The 16,981-nt window shown below is 41.2% G+C and overlaps 2 protein-coding genes across 2 annotated transcripts in view; one reads left to right on the top strand and one right to left on the bottom strand.

Annotated features, from left to right (window-relative positions):
* Positions 1-11,058: 11,058 nt before the first annotated feature.
* LOC129836248 (uncharacterized) lies at positions 11,059-14,269 on the top strand. The gene is made up of 3 exons (XM_055902152.1): positions 11,059-11,208; positions 12,973-13,242; positions 13,520-14,269. Exons 1-3 carry the CDS (start codon positions 11,139-11,141, stop codon positions 13,567-13,569), a joined length of 390 nt encoding a protein of 129 aa, XP_055758127.1. The 5' UTR covers positions 11,059-11,138; the 3' UTR covers positions 13,570-14,269.
* Positions 14,270-15,233: 964 nt separating this feature from the next.
* Positions 15,234-16,981, bottom strand: part of LOC129836247 (glutamate dehydrogenase, mitochondrial-like) — a 45,459-nt gene continuing 43,711 nt past the window's right edge. Inside the window, exon 13 of the mRNA XM_055902151.1 lies at positions 15,234-16,321. Within this exon, the coding sequence (XP_055758126.1) occupies positions 16,202-16,321 (120 nt within the window). The 3' untranslated portion in view covers positions 15,234-16,201. The remainder of the gene's footprint in view (positions 16,322-16,981) is intronic.

Below are 16,981 nucleotides of genomic sequence, written 5' to 3'. Positions count from 1 at the left end.
ACACACACACACACATCTGTGCAGTGGAGCATAATTACTGCCTCTATAAATAATACCATACAGTGTAAACTGGATGACCATTCTGCTATTCTATTGACTTCCTGGCTGCTGTACTGATCTGCAGAGAGACCAACAGCAAAGGAGCAGTGGCAGCAATAGAAAGAACATCGTCACACGCTCTCCCAACTGCCACCTGGTGTTGAGTGGTGAAAGCAGAGCGCTTGGCTTTTGTTAATAACAGCCACAGAGCTATTACTTATTTAAGCCACATGTCCTGTACTCCCATTTGCATCAGAGTGATTCCCCAGGGATAGGAGAAGAAGCAAACACACATTCACCACTCAAAGCATGAACACATACCTCGAACACGTGTCATACAGTACATACACATGCACATACGGATGGATGAATGGACACACTCGTGCACACACAAGGAGGCACGGACACACACGATGCACTCACATTCAAACATACACTATACAGTTTATTAGATACAACACCCCGTTCATAAAAAATGTCCTACAGTGAATTACGTGGCCGTGACTTGCTATATAAAGCAGGCATCGAGGCATTCAGTTACTGTTTGATAGAACGTTAGAATGGGCAAAACAAGTGACCTAAGTGACTTTGAGCATGGTGTGATCGTCGGTGCAAGGCACGCCGGATCCAGCATCTCAGAAACGGCCGCCCTCCTGGGCTTTTCATGCACGATAGTTTACCGAGAACGTTGCAAGAAGCGGCTCCAGTGGTCACCCGATCACCAACACTGGACAATTGAGTGGAAAAACATTGCCTGGTCCGACGAATCCCAGTCCATGGACCCATCCTGCCTGTTGTCAATGGTACAGGCTGGTGGTGGTGGTGTACTGGTGTGGGGAAGGTTTTCCTGTCAAACGTTAGGTCCCTTGATACAAATTGAGCAACGAACGTTTCCAACACCTTGTAGAATGCATGCCCCAAAGAAGTCAGGCTGTTCTGTAGGCAAATGGGGGTCTAACCCAGTACTAGGTGGGTGTACCTAATAAACAGGCCACAGAGTATGTACATCTCTCACAGCCAGAGATTGTAGAGTGTGTTCACTTGGTCAATAGCATTTGCACATAATTTACATGTTCCAACATGACACTGGCAGGAAATCAGCGTTTACTGGGATCCAAGGAAATTAAACTGGAGAGGCATTTTAAGGCGCTTTCATCATACTGGCTTTATATTGCAAAGTGTTCATATTCTTAGGGACCTTTCGGGAATTCACGTAATGTGGGGGACGGGGGGGTGGGGGACGGGACGGGGGGGGGGGACGGTAACCCGGGGAGCCATACAAGCTAGAACCGCCACTGGTGAGAAGAATGAAGGAAGAATGAAGGATCTGGAAAATGGGATAAAAAAAAAAATCTATAAAAAAACAAAAAACAATAGTAGCCTGCCTCAGACTATCAGAAACTTGCCCATACTGGTATATAAATTCTTCAATATAATACCAACCAACCTCTTTTGACCTTGGGGTGTTTATTTATTTAATGCATTATACTGCCATTGAACTATGGTAACACAATTAATAAAATGGTAACATATGTTTGGTAACATTTAGCATAATTGTGCATTACCATGGTAGAATGCATATTGCAGGTTAAAAACCATGGTATTTCTGTGATCCACATCTATACCATGGTATAAACTAGGCAATACCATGGTATTATTTAGATGCATGGCAGTACCATCACACTTCAAATCTAAAACCATTGTACATTTCCATGATTCAGATCTATACCATGGTATAAATGATGCCATACCGTGGTGATATTTAGGTACAATGACAGTACCATCATACTTCAAGGCTATGGGCGAAAGTACCATAGTAGAACCATGTATGAATGAAAGTACCATAGTACCATGGTCCATTGTTGTAAGGGTTATGATAGAATGTTAAAATTGTGAAATAAAAATAAATAATTCACCAAGTTACACTATTTCATAATCTGGTAACTTTGTTAGTACTTCATAATAACACATTTATAATGGATTAGAAAGTAGTTTATTAATTTATTCATCATTACTCCCAGATTTGTAAATGTTAGTAAGCGAGTTATTCCAGCATGCCAGCAGCATACCACCCTGCATACCACTGCTGGCTTGCTTCTGAAGCTAAGCAGGGTTGGTCCTGGTCAGTCCCTGGATGGGAGACCAGATGCTGCTGGAAGTGGTATTGGAGGGCCAGTAGGAGGCACTCTTTCCTCTGGTCTAATAAAATATCCCAATGCCCCAGGGCAGTGATTGGGGACACTGCCCTGTGTGTAGGGTGCCGTCTTTCGGATGGGACGTTAAACGGGTGTCCTGACTCTCTGAGGTCATTAAAGATCCCATGGCACTTATCGTAAGAGTAGGGGTGTTAACCCCGGTGTCCTGGCTAAATTCCCAATCTGGCCCTCAAACCATCATGGTCACCTAATAATCCCCAGTTTACAATTGGCTCATTCATCCCCCTCCTCTCCCCTGTAACTATTCCCCAGGTCGTTGCTGCAAATGAGAACGTGTTCTCAGTCAACTTACCTGGTAAAATAACGGTAAAATAAAAAAATTCACACATTTATAAATTAGGTAATAATGATTCATAAGATGGTTAATATAGGTTCTTATAAACCATTTTGCTAATCATAATTGAGGGCTTTTTATACTTTATAAATGTTTTGAGTGATCAGTGTAATTTCTACGAAAAAGATGGACATGCCATTTGTAGACATTCCAGCAGTATCTGATGCTCTCAAAATAGCCTAGAAAATATCAATGGTAAAATAAGCACAACACATGCCAGCCATACTTGCAAACAAAAGAAAAACGTTGTTTTTGTTTAAGTATCAGCCAATTAAAATCGTTGACGTAGTTGCACGTATTCAAAGGCTACATGTTACAGTAGCTGATCCCATTACATTACCTGGCACATTTAGCCCTATGCTAACCTCACCATGTAACGGCCGTCTGAAAAAGAAGGAGTGGACCAAAGCGCAGCGTGGTAAGTGTTCATGATTTATTAATAAAACTGAACACTGAATAACAAAAACAACAAAGAGAACGAACGAAACCGAAACAGTTCTGTCTGGTGCAGACACAAAAGAGAAAACAACTACCCACAAAACACAGGTGGGAAAAGGCTACCTAATAATGGTTCTCAATCAGAGACAACATAGACAGCTGCCTCTGATTGAGAACCACAACCGGCCAAACACACAGAAATATTAAACATAGAACACAAAACATAGAATGCCCACCCCAACTCACGCCCTGACCAAACCAAAATAGAGACATAAAAAGGATCTGTAATGTCAGGGCGTGACACACCAGGTGGCAGTGATTATTTCCTGTAACAAATTCCGCATCAGCCTATGAAATATCTTAAACTTTTTATTCACAAACTAATGGTATTTCTTTAAATTGATCAACACTGCAACCAGAGGGATTTATTTAAACTTCCAAATTCAAGGTTTACTTTTGTTCCCCCTCACTTGGTCTATCTCAAGTATAGTGTCAATATTGCATGCTCAACGCATCGTTGAAATGCTGCTTATTATTGGGTGCGTTTGTAAATTCACTCTGGAGTGCCAGAGAGTGCTCTGGGTGTTTGTAAATTCAGAGCTTTGTCAGATTGTCCATTCCTATATTCAGAGCATTTCGTTCTCATAGCATTCAGAGCGCACACTGGACGCTCTGGCTAAGGAGTATTTTATTTAACTTTTATAACTAGGCAAGTCAGTTAAGAACAAATTCTTACTTCCAATGACAGCCTAGGAACAGTGTGTTAACTGCCTTGTTCAGGGGCAGAAGGACAGATTTATACTTTCAGCTCGGGGATTCAATCTTGCAACCTTTCGGTTACTGGCCCAACGCTCTAACCACTAGGCTACCTGTCACCCCACTAGGGTTGATAGGGTTGGTACAAGTGTTCTGACCTCAGCGGCAGTCAAGCACCCAAGCTAAGTAGCTAAAGTTAGCTAGCTCGCTAACTACTTCCAGACATAAATGAGAGAACACCTCACTCTGACATTTTTTCCTTGCCCTAGCAGAGCTGGATATGCTGTTTTCATGTTATCCAGAGCGTTGGTGTACCAACTGTGCTACTGGCAACAATTTAATTATGGGTTTTTGCTGGCGTTTACTGACACCGGCCATATTCAACGGGTGCAGTTATTCTGCGCTCTGGCACAGACGAAAGTGCTCTGAAATCGGAGCAGATAGCCAGAGCAAATTTACGAACGCACCCACTGTTACGCTTAGACAAAGATCGTTTTCACATACGTGAAAAAATCCCACATCTTTGCTTATCTGTTTCACATACATTTTAAGGAGAAAAGATAGACGTATATACAACATATAAGTTCATCCTACATCATTAATCAAAGAAAAGTCAAAAGAGCCTCATTGACTTGTCAAATAGCTGTCATGTAGCCTACTACGTCCATCATTGCTTTCCTGTTGCCACATACCACTAAAGCACTTGACTTGTAAACATCAATGCACTTTAATCACAGATTCGAGGCCTATTTGCATCAAGCTTTTTTGTAAAGAAATACAAATAACGCATATCTGATGAAGTGGATGATCATAATAATGCATATAAAATGTAGCCTACATAAGAAATGTGGTACAGGAAAGTTATACTTAAGCAATAAGGCCCGAGAAGGGCCTTAATTTTTTGTACACTCAGTATATATAAAAACAAGTTACTGCTATAGAGATTAAAAAGATGTTGGTTAATTTTCAGTACTGTGCAGTGTACTAATCTGTGTCCCTGCTCCTCCCCTGGTGGTGGCGGCCAACAATGAGAAGGGTGTGTGCTGCCAGTCTACCCATTATCATGGGCGTGGTGGCATGGATTTTCGTACAAAATGTCCCTCATGTAAGATCTGAATGCCGTTAGTTTGGATCTGAGCCCTGGGTCATATTCATTAGGCACCAAGCGGAAGAAAACTGACTAAAACAGGGTTAGTTGAGCAGCAGCACTGCTAGTTTACCTAAAATGCTCCTAGAGCAGCAACATCAAGATAACACAGTACAGTTCTGCTCGACTTGAACTGTAGGTTTGCCGTTAGGGATTGTTGACAGACAGAGATATACATAAAAAAATAGGGAAAAGTGAAGACTATCAAAATGTGTGAAGTTGATACCTGAAAAAAAACTAAACTGTTCATGTTGGAAATTATTACTAGGTTTGTTTTGTTAGTGAATTGACAGCTCCTGTCCTATTTCATAAAAGGGAAGATCTAATGGGTGTAAGATGGCACAGTGATGCTATCTGTTGGTAAATGTTAATTACTGCAACTCCAGTGTTTTTACCGGTGTGCTTGAGATACCCAGATGTATTGCAACTTAATGAACAAGACTGGTTACTCGCATCATTGCCTCTGTCTCGCCATTTAACATCCAAACAGCAGGGGACCCAGTTAACTCAAACTGCTCTTAGAGGAGTCATATGGGCTCCCGAGTGGCACAGCAGTTTAAGGCACTGCATCTCAGTGCCAGAGGTGTCACTACAGTCCCTGGTTCGAATCCAGGCTGAATCACATTTGGCTGTGATTGGCCCAGCATTGTTGATTTTTATATTGCAGACACCTGCAACTCACAACAGGTGAGTTTAATTCCAAACCAAAGGAGAATCACCTGCTTGAAATCGAATTATTTTGAACTACTTATATTGTCTGGGCCATTTTAGGATTTTTTTTTCCAACTGTATACCAAAGTCATACATATGTGGATACCAAAATATTTTTTTAATTTCAACAGATTGTGCATTCTTTGAAAAAAGTGCAAGTCGTGGCCAATGTACCTTGTTTTGCTTTCTTGCTAGTGATGTTACGTTTGATACCGGAGCTCCGAGGCATGCGTCGAAATCACTAAGCAGTTTACTTCGAAGCAGTGTGCCTATGCTTGAGTCACTTCATTAGAAGCACGTGATCAATGACGTCTGAAGCTTCGTGTTGTCGAACTACCACCTGCTTGGTTGGGTATTGGTTTCGGTAGAAGACAAAACGGCTACCCTGGGCACTCGTTGCGGCGTGTGACGTCATCAATTCTAATTTGGCTATTCTAAATGATTTTGATCAGCAGGTGCCACTAGTGTACAACGTGTTGATCAAAGCCTCGATTAATGACCCTATTTGACACAATTGGCTGGAAATGTTCAATGCTTCACTATTTCTTGCTGCTTGCTCCCCTTCTTCCTTACTTATTTCCCTCAAATGTTTTCGAAACCCGTCTAAAGACATGTCCACTGCCTCGCCTGCTGTTTGGTATTCCCGCCTCCTCTCCATTTTCATTGGTTGCCTGACGCAACTAATCAGAATCCTTTCTGCTCTGAGAACACGTTTGAGTAAGTCTCCCATGAGCGCAAGAGGGACTCCAAGAAGCTCCTCATTAAATATATTTGTAATCTTCATTAACACGGTTTTGGTTGGGCATTCCTTCGCAAATCTATCACAATAAATGTGATTATAAATTTCAAAGGAAACAACAATATCTCACTTGGGATTCGAACTTGCTGCAAACTGTGAAAAGTAGGCAACCAGGAGCCAGGCTGGCTACAGTAGCTAGATTTCCATCCTATTGGCGACAGATTTTCATGCGAATATTCTGAAATCTACAAAAAAACGATATACATTTTCCCACCAGAGACGTGTTTCTATAACATAAAAGACTGATGAAGTGCTGCACATAATAACTTTTGCAGTTAAATTCCCGTGTACTAAATAAAAAAATACAATTTAAATATACAATTTAAACAATTTTCCATCGAATTTCAACTCCACTTGATGGTTTTGTCAGAAAAATGTAAGTTACAGTACCTTCAGAAAGTATTCACACCCCTTGACTCCACATTTTCGTTACAGCCTAAATTTAAAATGTAGATTATTTTTTTTGTCACTGGCCTATACAGTACCCCATAATGTCAAAGTGGAGTTAAATTAAAAGCTGAGTCGATAAATCAGTCAATAACTATTCAACCCCTGTTATGGCAAGCCAAAATAAGTCAGGAGTAAAAATTTGCTTAACAAGTCACAAATGTTGCATGGACTCACTGTGCAATAGTGTTTAACATGATTTTTGAATGACTACCTCATCTCTCTACCCCACACATACAGATAATTGTAAGGTCCCTCATTTGTGCAGTGAATTTCAAACACAGATTCAACCACAAAGACAAGGGAGGTTTTCCAGTACCTCGCAAGGGGCAACTATTGGTAGATGGGTACACAAAAAAAGCAGACACTGAATATACCTTTGAGAATGGTGAAGTTATTACACTTTGGATGGTGTATCAATACACCCAGTCACTACAAAGATAGAGGTGTCCTTCCCAACTCAGTTGCCGGAGAGGAAGGCTTCCTTCTTTTCACTTTGTCAATTAGGGACCTTACAGATAATTGTATGTGTGGGGTACAAAGATGAGGTAGTCATTACAAAATCATGTTAAACACTATTGCACACAAAGCGAGTCCATGCAACTTATTATGTGACTTGTAAAGCACATTTTTACTTCTGAACTTGTTGTTTGGGCTTGCCATAAAGAGGTTGAATACATACCTCTTTATTAATTTGTAAATATTTCGAAAAACAATTCCACTTTGACATTATGGTGTATTGTGTGTGTAGGCCAGTGACAAATCTCAAATTTATCCAATTTTAAATTCAGGCTGTAACAACAAAATGTGGAAAAAGTCAAGGGGTATGAATCTGTAGGCACTGTACAGCATGCATGCAGTAAAATGTGTTGATCAGTTGATTGACAGGTGTAGGTTACGGTAATACAAAAAAACGTCTTGTCCTCTAGTGTGGATGCTCGCCAACATTTTATAGTTGTCTATAGTTTATCATTATATAGTTACCGTTATCGCCCTTGGTCTGGATGGCCCTTAAGAAGGTAATATAAAACTTTGCAAATCAAAGAACAATTTTCAATACCTCATCACAGATCAACATTTCACTGCGATCACTTGGGTCATACTGAGTTATGGCTGTAAAAATCCCTCAATCTCCCATTGGCGGCCTTTCAAATAATTTAACAAGAAAACCTTGGGGCTCTTGTTCTTTCTGTTTGAAATGTCTGACATTTCTTTGATATCATTATCAACCTACTGCATATGTAACGGTAGAACCGTCAACCTATTTTGAACACGACCTTGTCTGCCTGTGCTAGGTGTATGTGATTGTTAATTAAGGGCATGGCCTTTTGTATAAAAGCCTTCCTGTTTGTCATTCAATTGATCCCCTTACTGTGTGCTGGTCAGCGTGCCTTGGGAGGAGAAGAGAGGAGTGGTGATGGGGATTTTAACAAAGTATGTATCAGCAATAGGAATGATTGTACATGTGTTTAGGCGTTGGCGCCCATATTCCACCAAGACCTGCTCTTCTCCCTGGGCACGCCCTCCGTGAGCATTGCAACACATTGTGTTTATGTGAATGAAACGTATAAACCTACCTAGTGATATTTGTTTGTGAAATCTGATTTTGCTATCTGTTGAAGTCTGTCTTGTAGGACCGTTGTACGAAGCTCCTGGAGCTGAAGATGTATGGAAATGATGTATGGAAATGATTTATGGAAATTATGTAAGCCTATGGAGATTGGGCCTTGTGACGCTGAAAAGAAATTGGTTGTTGCATCCTGATATTGTCCGATTCCCATGCTCTACTCCTTGATGCAACAAGCCTGTTATGTTTAGCTTAGTCCCGAGGACCTCACGTATAAATAAGTGGCATAGTACGGCTACAGGAGTAGAATTGTGTATATCCCCGCATGTAACATTAAAAAGGCACAATCTCCAATTAATAGTTAATAACAATAAGCATCTTCAGCTCCAGGAGCTCCATACAAATGTTAACACTAGGTTTATACATTTCATTGATATACTCAGACAATGGTAATGTGTAGCAACACTCACGGAGGGCATGCCCAGGGAGAAGGAGAGCAGGTCTAGGTGGAATATGGGCGCCGACGCCTAAAAACTCTGTACAATAATTCCTGTTTTCCATACATACTTTCTTAACCACAATTGCTCCCGTCATTCCAAGGCTCGCTGACCAGTACGTAAGGGGAAGGTACGTAAGGGGAACCCTTGAATGGCACTTTCCCCCCTTATTGTGTCCTCCCATTTGACACAAAATAAATTAAACCACTGGACACAAAATTACTTAAAGGTAAACTTCCAGCCAATCGCAATCACTATTGAGACATATTGCACACTCGTTGAAAAAGAGGTTGGTAATCTCTACACGAAAGATGTTGGCACCTGTACATTAAAAACTGTTCTCTGGGTGTGCGCCAGCTCATGCTTTTTAATAATCTCCTTAAGAACAAACATGAGAACATATCTTTCCATAATATACCTAAGGATGAAAAACAAGTTTTGCTTGATTTACAATCTGATATGTCAGTCCTTACCCACCCTGCTGATAAGGGTGGGTTGGTTGTACTCATGGACAGGAAAGTTTATGTAAATGAGTCATAGACAACAGCTTGACAACACCTTTTACAATAAACTCTTGAGAGACTAGTCAAGGATCATATCACTTCCACCCTACCTGACACCCTAGACCCACTCCAATTTGCTTACCGCCCCAGTAGATCCACAGACGACGCAATCGCAATCACACTGCACACTGCCCTAACCCATCTGGACAAGAGGAATATCTATGTAAGAATGCTGTTTGTCGACTACAGCTCAGCATTTAACACCATAGTACCCTCCAAACTCGTCATTAAGCTCGAGACCCAAACTGAAATGGTCCACCCACACAGACAGCGTGGTGAAGGAGGCGCAGCAGCACCTCTTCAACCTCAGGGGGCTGAAGAAATTCGACTTGTCACCAAAAACACTCATACACTTTTACAGATGCACAATCGAGAGCATCCTGTCGGGCTGTATCACCGCCTGGTACGGCAACTGCTCCGCCCACAACTGTAAGACTCTCCAGAGGATAGTGAGGTCTGCACAACGCATCACCGGGGGCAAACTACTTACTCTCCAGGACACCTACACCACCCGATGTCACAGGAAGGCCAAAAAGATAATCAAGAACATCAACCACCCGAGCCACAGCCTGTCCAGCCCGCTATCATCCAGAAGGCAAGGTCAGTACAGGTGGGGCCGAGAGACTGAAAAACAGCTTCTATCCCAAGGCCATCAGACTGTTAAATAGCCATCAGTAGTTGACCTCCATCCAGTACCCTACCCTGAACTTAGTCCCTGCTAGTCCCTGTCATTTGCCGGCTAACTTAGAGGCTGCTGCCCTATGTACATAGACATAGAATCACTGGTCATTTCATATGTATATACTGTATTTTACTGTATTCTAGTAAATGTCACTAGTCCTAATATTTATATATTTCTTAATTGCATTCTTTTATTTTTAGATCTGTGTGTGTTGTTGTGAATTGTTAGATATTACTGCACTGCTGGAGCTAGGAACACAAGCATTTCGCTACACTCGCAATAACATCTGCTAAATATGTGTTTTCGACCAATAAAATTTGATTTGTATCCAGGCCACCGCGTTTTGGCACCTCTCATCTCTGTGTCAGTGTGTGAGAGCAAGAGTATCATTATGGTGAGTCATCCGCTCTTTCAAGGATTCCTACTGAGGGAGGAGACAGAGCGGCGTTCCAACCTTTCCATTTTCAGTTTCCAAGACCCACCCTCCCCAACATACACATTCACAGGCTCAGGATTTAGCTACCTAGCCACAAATAATATTTTATTCGGGGGAAAGGCAAGCAGTCAGGGAATTCACTATCAAAAGCAAGTTAAAAGCCCTCTGGTGCACTGGATAAAAGTAGTCAAGAAGGAAAGATTGGACGAGTCATAAAAATATATATATTTACATACAGTATGTAGGTAACTAGGCAAATACATCACCTATTCAGAATCAGATCCTCAAACCAGTGTAACCAGTCTAGCCAGCCCCCTCCCTACTATCCTGAGATACACCCTGACCTCTCTGGCCAATCAGCAGAGCCCTGAGAGGCGTAGGATCAGGGACAGAAAGTGCCAACCTCTATAAGACTCCATGACCACCTCTGCCCCCACACACTACTTTGAAATATTCTCTCACGACACAGCCTGCTCTAGGGACACTACTGACTACTGTTCAGAGGCATGTCTTTCCTCAAAGGCATTTTGGGCAACTCAGCGGACAAATATGTCGACCAGGCAGTGGATACGGCAGGTGAGTCCTGAGGGGGAGATGGGGGTAGGGGGGAGCAGATGAGGTTGGGTGAGGAGGGGAAGAAGTGGGTGACTTTGTTTACTTCTGTTCTGTATGGTTCTTTTGTGTAGAGTTTCACTGTCATACCTTGCGTAAGCTGGAGTGAGGTTGGCAGCAGCTGCAAATGATTAAAGGCAGAAATATGCTTTTAGACACAACATATAACTGACTTTCAGACCTTTACTTGTAAAACCCAGAATCCTTTGGCATAAGTTGTGGCTCTGTCATACAAAATGTCGCATTTGAGGGCGGTTGCTAGGCTTGGACAGACCTGACTTGTTTTTGTGTGTTGTTTTCCCACTGCCTTGTCCTGTGTGCTCAGATATGTGTATAAAAAGCAGTAACTCTCTTTGAAGCAGCTCAGTAGAATTCCTCTTTCAGCTGTAAATAATGATCTGGCCTTGTCTTTTAAAACCATCACTCCTCAAGCCTCTTTGTTACCCCTACCTATATACACTGAGTGTACAAAACATTACCAACACCTGCTCTTTCCATGACATAGACTGACCAGGTGAATCCAGGTGAAAGTTAACATCCCTTATTGATGTCACTTGTTAAATCCACTTCAATAGGTGTAGATGAAAGGCAGGAGACAGGTTCAAGAAGGATTTTTAGGCCTTGACAAAATTGAGACATGGATTGTGTATGTGTGCCATTCAGCGGGTGAATGAACAAGGCAAAATATTTAAGTGCCTTTGAACGGGGTATGGTAGCCAGGCCACTGGTTTGAGTGTGTCAAGAACTTCAACGATATCCAGCCAACTTGACACAACTGTGGGATGCATTGGAGTCAACATGGGCCAGCATCCCTGTGGAATACTTTCAACACCTTTTAGAGTCTGCTGAGGGCCAAAGGGGGTGCAACTCAATATTATGAAGGTGTTCCTAATGGTTTGTATGGTTTGTACATACTGTAGCTACCTCAAATACCTCGTACCCCTGCACATCGACTCGGTACTGGTACTCCCTGTGTATAGCCATGTTATTTTAATCGTTATTGTTATTCACTGTGTATTTATTTGTCGTGACAATTTCTATTTTTATTTTTTATCTTTAACTCTGCATTGTTGGAAAATAACCCATAAGTAGTTAGTCTAAGTTACACCTGTTGTTTCCGAAGCATCTGACAAATACAATTTGATTTTGTAAACGTCAGCACGCTTTAAAACAATCTGAGCCTCGCTTTTCAGTTTCTCATTTACTCTAATTAGATGAGAAATTATTTAAGATTTGACTGTAACTGGTACGGTACCTCAAGGCATTAAAATCAATGTGTGCTGATGAACCAAAACACAGCACTCGATGACGCATGCATTTGTTTTTTAGAATTGTGTTGCAAACTAAGCCACTTATGTTCAATTTTGCTATCCATGGAACTAATTACATTACAGTGTAATCACCTAGGCGTTTACAACATGTAGGCCTAAGAAATGTTGGCTTGGAATGTTGTTGGACGATGCTATCAGTTCATTATGCACAACTACACCCATAGACGGTAATCAGGAATTTGGCATCTGGCACCAAAGCAATAAAACACATCTGTTGCTTTTTATGTCGTACACAGTTGCTTTCTCTGAAATCTTCAAATATGATATCACACAGTTTGTAACTTTAAAACTTGGTAGAGGGATGTCAGGGGCAAATATAACACAATCTCATTTTAGTTTAATGCATCATTTGTTTCTGGTCTGATTTCTAAACAGTGCATTTGGTGATGTTTTGCAGCTAAAGCTGCGAAAGTCAAGGTGAAGACTATGCTTGACTCAAAGAAGGAGTCCAGCGGGGGAAGCAGTGGTAAAGAGAAGGTGAAGCCCATGGTTGGAGGAGATGATTCAAAGAAGAAGGAGTCCAGCAAGGATATCAGTGGAGGTATCGGCGGTATCGGCGGTATTGGAGGATTAATGGATGGCAACAAGGGCAAAGAGGGAGGAGGCTTTGGAAGTTTCTTACCTGGCAAGAATGAGAAAGAGTCTAGTAGCGGAGGAGGTGACAAAGGTAAAGTTAATGTGGTTATAATTGAATGCCCTACATAGTACAGTGAAGTACAAATTACATAGGATTATGAAGTAAAAACGTCATGTATGCTATTCAGGTGTGCCTTTAAAAAAAAAATGCCATTGTATTTCTGGTATATTCTCCACGTCTGATAGAACCTTTGCTGCTGTTTTTTTGTTGTTGCTGCTGCTTAAGAGACCTGAAGAAATACCATCTGTATAATTTCAGAACTATTAATTCTAATCATTAATTGTAATCAACTCTGCCTATCCCTCAGACCTGAACGACCTACTGGGAGACATTGCAGGAGAGATATCTGGCGAGTAAGATGACAACTAGAAGGACAACAGCAACGCAGACCAAGTGCGATCATTTGGGAAGTCTCTTTGGCTGAGTCAGACTGAAGCCATTTCTTTTTCTCAATGTAGTCTCAATGGTCCTATCCCTCTCTCGCCTGTGTTTATTTTCCTCACTAGCAATGTCTCAATGATGTCCCTGCTCCCCAGGGGCATTTCACTGATATACACATCCTCTACGCATGTCTCAGATCTGAATTGGACAGAAGAGGAACTGGAGCTAGGGATGAGCCTATTCTGGTAACAGATCAATCAATCTGACATACCTCTGGTTATTGCTTATGAAGAATATGACAACCCAATACTGTCACAAAGATTTGTGTAATGTTAATGTTTTGTATTATATTTGAAAAGTAAATACAAATGTTTATTCCAAAAGTCTGTTGAATGCCCTGATGAGCAAGGATCAGACCCTTTTTAAAAATGTTGGCCTAAAATGGCATACCCAAATCTAACTCAGGACCTGATAATCAATCTGACACACCTCTGGTTATTGCCTATGAAGAATATTATTTTATTGACAACCCAATACTGTCACAATGCATTGTGTAATGTTAATGTTTTGTATTATATTTGAAAAGTAAAATAAAATGTTTATTAAAAAAAAAAAAACATGTAAATCTTTCATTAACTTTTAGGTAAGTCAGTTAAGAACAAACTTATTTGCAATGATGGCCTACCGAGGAAGAGTGAGTTAACTGTCTTGTTCAGGGGTAAAATGACAGATTTTTACCCTGTCAGCTCGGGGATTCGATCCGGCAACCTTTCGTTTACTGGCCCAACGCTCTAACCACTAGGCTACCTGCCGCCTCAAATGCCTGTCTGAGCAAGGATCGGACCCTTTCGACATACCCAAATCTAACTGACTGTAGCTCAGGACCTAAAGCAAGGATATGCATATTCTTGATACCATTTGAAGTTTGTGGAAATGTGAAATGAATGTAAAACACATTAGATCTGGTAAAAGATAATACAAACAAAACATGCGTTTAGTATTTTTGTTTTCCATCTTTGAAATGCAAGAGAAAGGCCATTAAATCACACGGGAGTTTATGCGCAATTTAGATTTGGCCAACAGATAGCATCAGTGTATGTGCCAAGTTTCAGACTGAGACAGCAGGGTTTCAAACTGTAGAACCCAGTTCCTACATTTTAATAAAAAAATTGATTTTATCAAACAATACTATGCTACATTTTATCTCTGGGATCCTCAGGATGACAAATCAGAGCAAGATTACTGAATGTAAGTACATTATTTACCTTCAGAGGTGAATGTATCAAACGAGTTGCCGTGATAAAAGTTTGTTGTGCACTCAAACAATAGCATGGTATTTTTCACCGTAATAGCTACTGTAAATTAGACACTTCAGTAAGATTAACACAAATTTCAACTTTCTGCCCATATAAGACATGTCTATGTCCTGGAAAGTTGCCTGTTACTTACATCATAGTCACAATAGCGCACGTAAGCAACAACCATCCCGGTATAGGGACACCGATCCCGTAGAGGTTTTAATGTTGGATGAAATAGGTACAGTGGGGATTATGCAGCCAATAACTAGCTGTTGATATACAAAATAAACATCTTTTACATACCCCATAGGGAATCATAGTTTGGTTTGAATCAACACAATCAATCGTTTTGTAGTTTAATTAATTGTTCAATGAAAAGGCTATACAAATGATCTTACATAGAATCCCGAAGCAGTCAATCAAGGCTGATAAAGAAAAATAAACATTTTGTTCCCATCTATTCTCCCCTTCCAGTAGCCCTACGGATTCAGCACAAAAACCACACCGATCTTGGTCAAATTCTGAGGCGAGACAAAGAATTAAACAAAGGCAAAAATATGGAGAAAGACACTCAAACTGTGGCTGCCCAAGCAAACACCAGTAACAACAAAGAACAATCTTCTGGAATTGATCATTTTAGTGTCATGTCAACAGAGTAACATAATGCATCTGCTTACTAACACATTTTATGACATCATCCTGAAGTGTAGACACACTGCTTTATACTGTAAGTGGACTGAACTCCTATTGGGTGACCTTAAATAGAAAGAACATTCTGGTGCAGGCAAAAATGATTAACCTTCTCCATTTCAACACAGGAGAAATGAAGGCTTTACGTGTGTCTCTGCTCTACATTCTGTTATGTTAACCAACTTCTTCAACTCTGTCAGTGAAGTAACAGTATGTCCGTAACAGACACTGAACAAGCGCAGCGCTAATTCATAAAAGAACTAGCCCGTAAAAGCTGTAGACCAGAGTTTTTGGTGTTACCTGGCATAATAATATAGTAACAGCAATTCAAATCGATGGAATGACTACAGGCAAAATATTACCATAGGCACAGTAGTTTCATAACAGCGGATTTAAAGCAAGCTAGAACATGTGGCCTCTTGATAATATGAGAATGCAAAATAATGTGTATTGATTTGTTTGAAATACATATGCAAAGAGTAAAGCTAACGGTCGTGTGTAAAATGTAAACGCCTGATATGTCGTGAACGTCATATAAAGACTTTATGAAGGTTGCTTGGAGGCTGGGAGAGGCGGGGCCCTGGGTCTGCTCGGATGGACAGAGGCTGGGGAGGTGCCACCTATGTGAAGGTAAGACCAGCCTCGTTGTACACCTTGAAGACCTTCTCGATGGCGTTGACGTACGCTGCCGTCCTCAGGTCAAGGCCCAGGTTGTACTTGTTAGCTGTGCGCATGATTTGCTAAAAAAGGGAACAGAAAACAAAGAACATCAACTGAAATACATAAAATCTCCCTGGCCCTTACAAGTATTCATTACTATCCCCTCCTTCGCCATTTGTTACATACAGCAATACACCTCCATTGTTCCATTTTCAATGGAGTGATCCATTTCCACAGGATAATAAAGCATCTGTGGGTACTTGTATAGAAATAACCCCCAGGGAAATATAACCAAGTAATAAACCAGCAGACTGTCAGGCAGTATGTCTGCACAGAGTATTACATTTCCTGGGATGCGGTATAGGCAACCCTGTATTATGCAGTTGCTGTATCCTCAGTCAGACGTGACAGTAAAGTCATCAGTGTTTGTTGGATATATGGTGTGTTAATGGTAGAGGGTGGTCCGTGTTATTAGGTGCAGGTCATGGCCTGAATCCTCATGCTCTCTGCTCTCTCTAGCATCAGAGCTGGGGCTTAACAAATGAGACTAACAAAGCACCGGCTTCTCCAGTTACCCATAGGCTCTGCTCGCACGCACAGCAAACCAGTGAGAGGGGGAGTGTGTGTGTGTGTGTGTGTGTGTGTGTGTGTGTGTGTGTGTGTGTGTGTGTGTGTGTGTGTGTGTGTGTGTGTGTGTGTGTGTGTGTGTGTGTGTGTGTGTGTGTGTGTGTGTGTGTGTG

This window comes from Salvelinus fontinalis, chromosome 37, assembly GCF_029448725.1.
Source record: "Salvelinus fontinalis isolate EN_2023a chromosome 37, ASM2944872v1, whole genome shotgun sequence".
Taxonomy (NCBI): domain Eukaryota; kingdom Metazoa; phylum Chordata; class Actinopteri; order Salmoniformes; family Salmonidae; genus Salvelinus; species Salvelinus fontinalis.
Note: the sequence above shows the minus strand (reverse complement) of the source record. Positions and strands in the feature narration are given on the sequence as shown.

Coding starts and splice junctions, on each gene's coding strand:
- LOC129836248 (XM_055902152.1), top strand. CDS start 11,139: ATGTCTTTCCTCAAAGGCATTTTGGGCAACTCAGCGGACAAATATGTC. Junction 11,209..12,972: donor CCAGGCAGTGGATACGGCAG/GTGAGTCCTGAG, acceptor GATGTTTTGCAG/CTAAAGCTGCGAAAGTCAAG. Junction 13,243..13,519: donor TAGCGGAGGAGGTGACAAAG/GTAAAGTTAATG, acceptor CCTATCCCTCAG/ACCTGAACGACCTACTGGGA.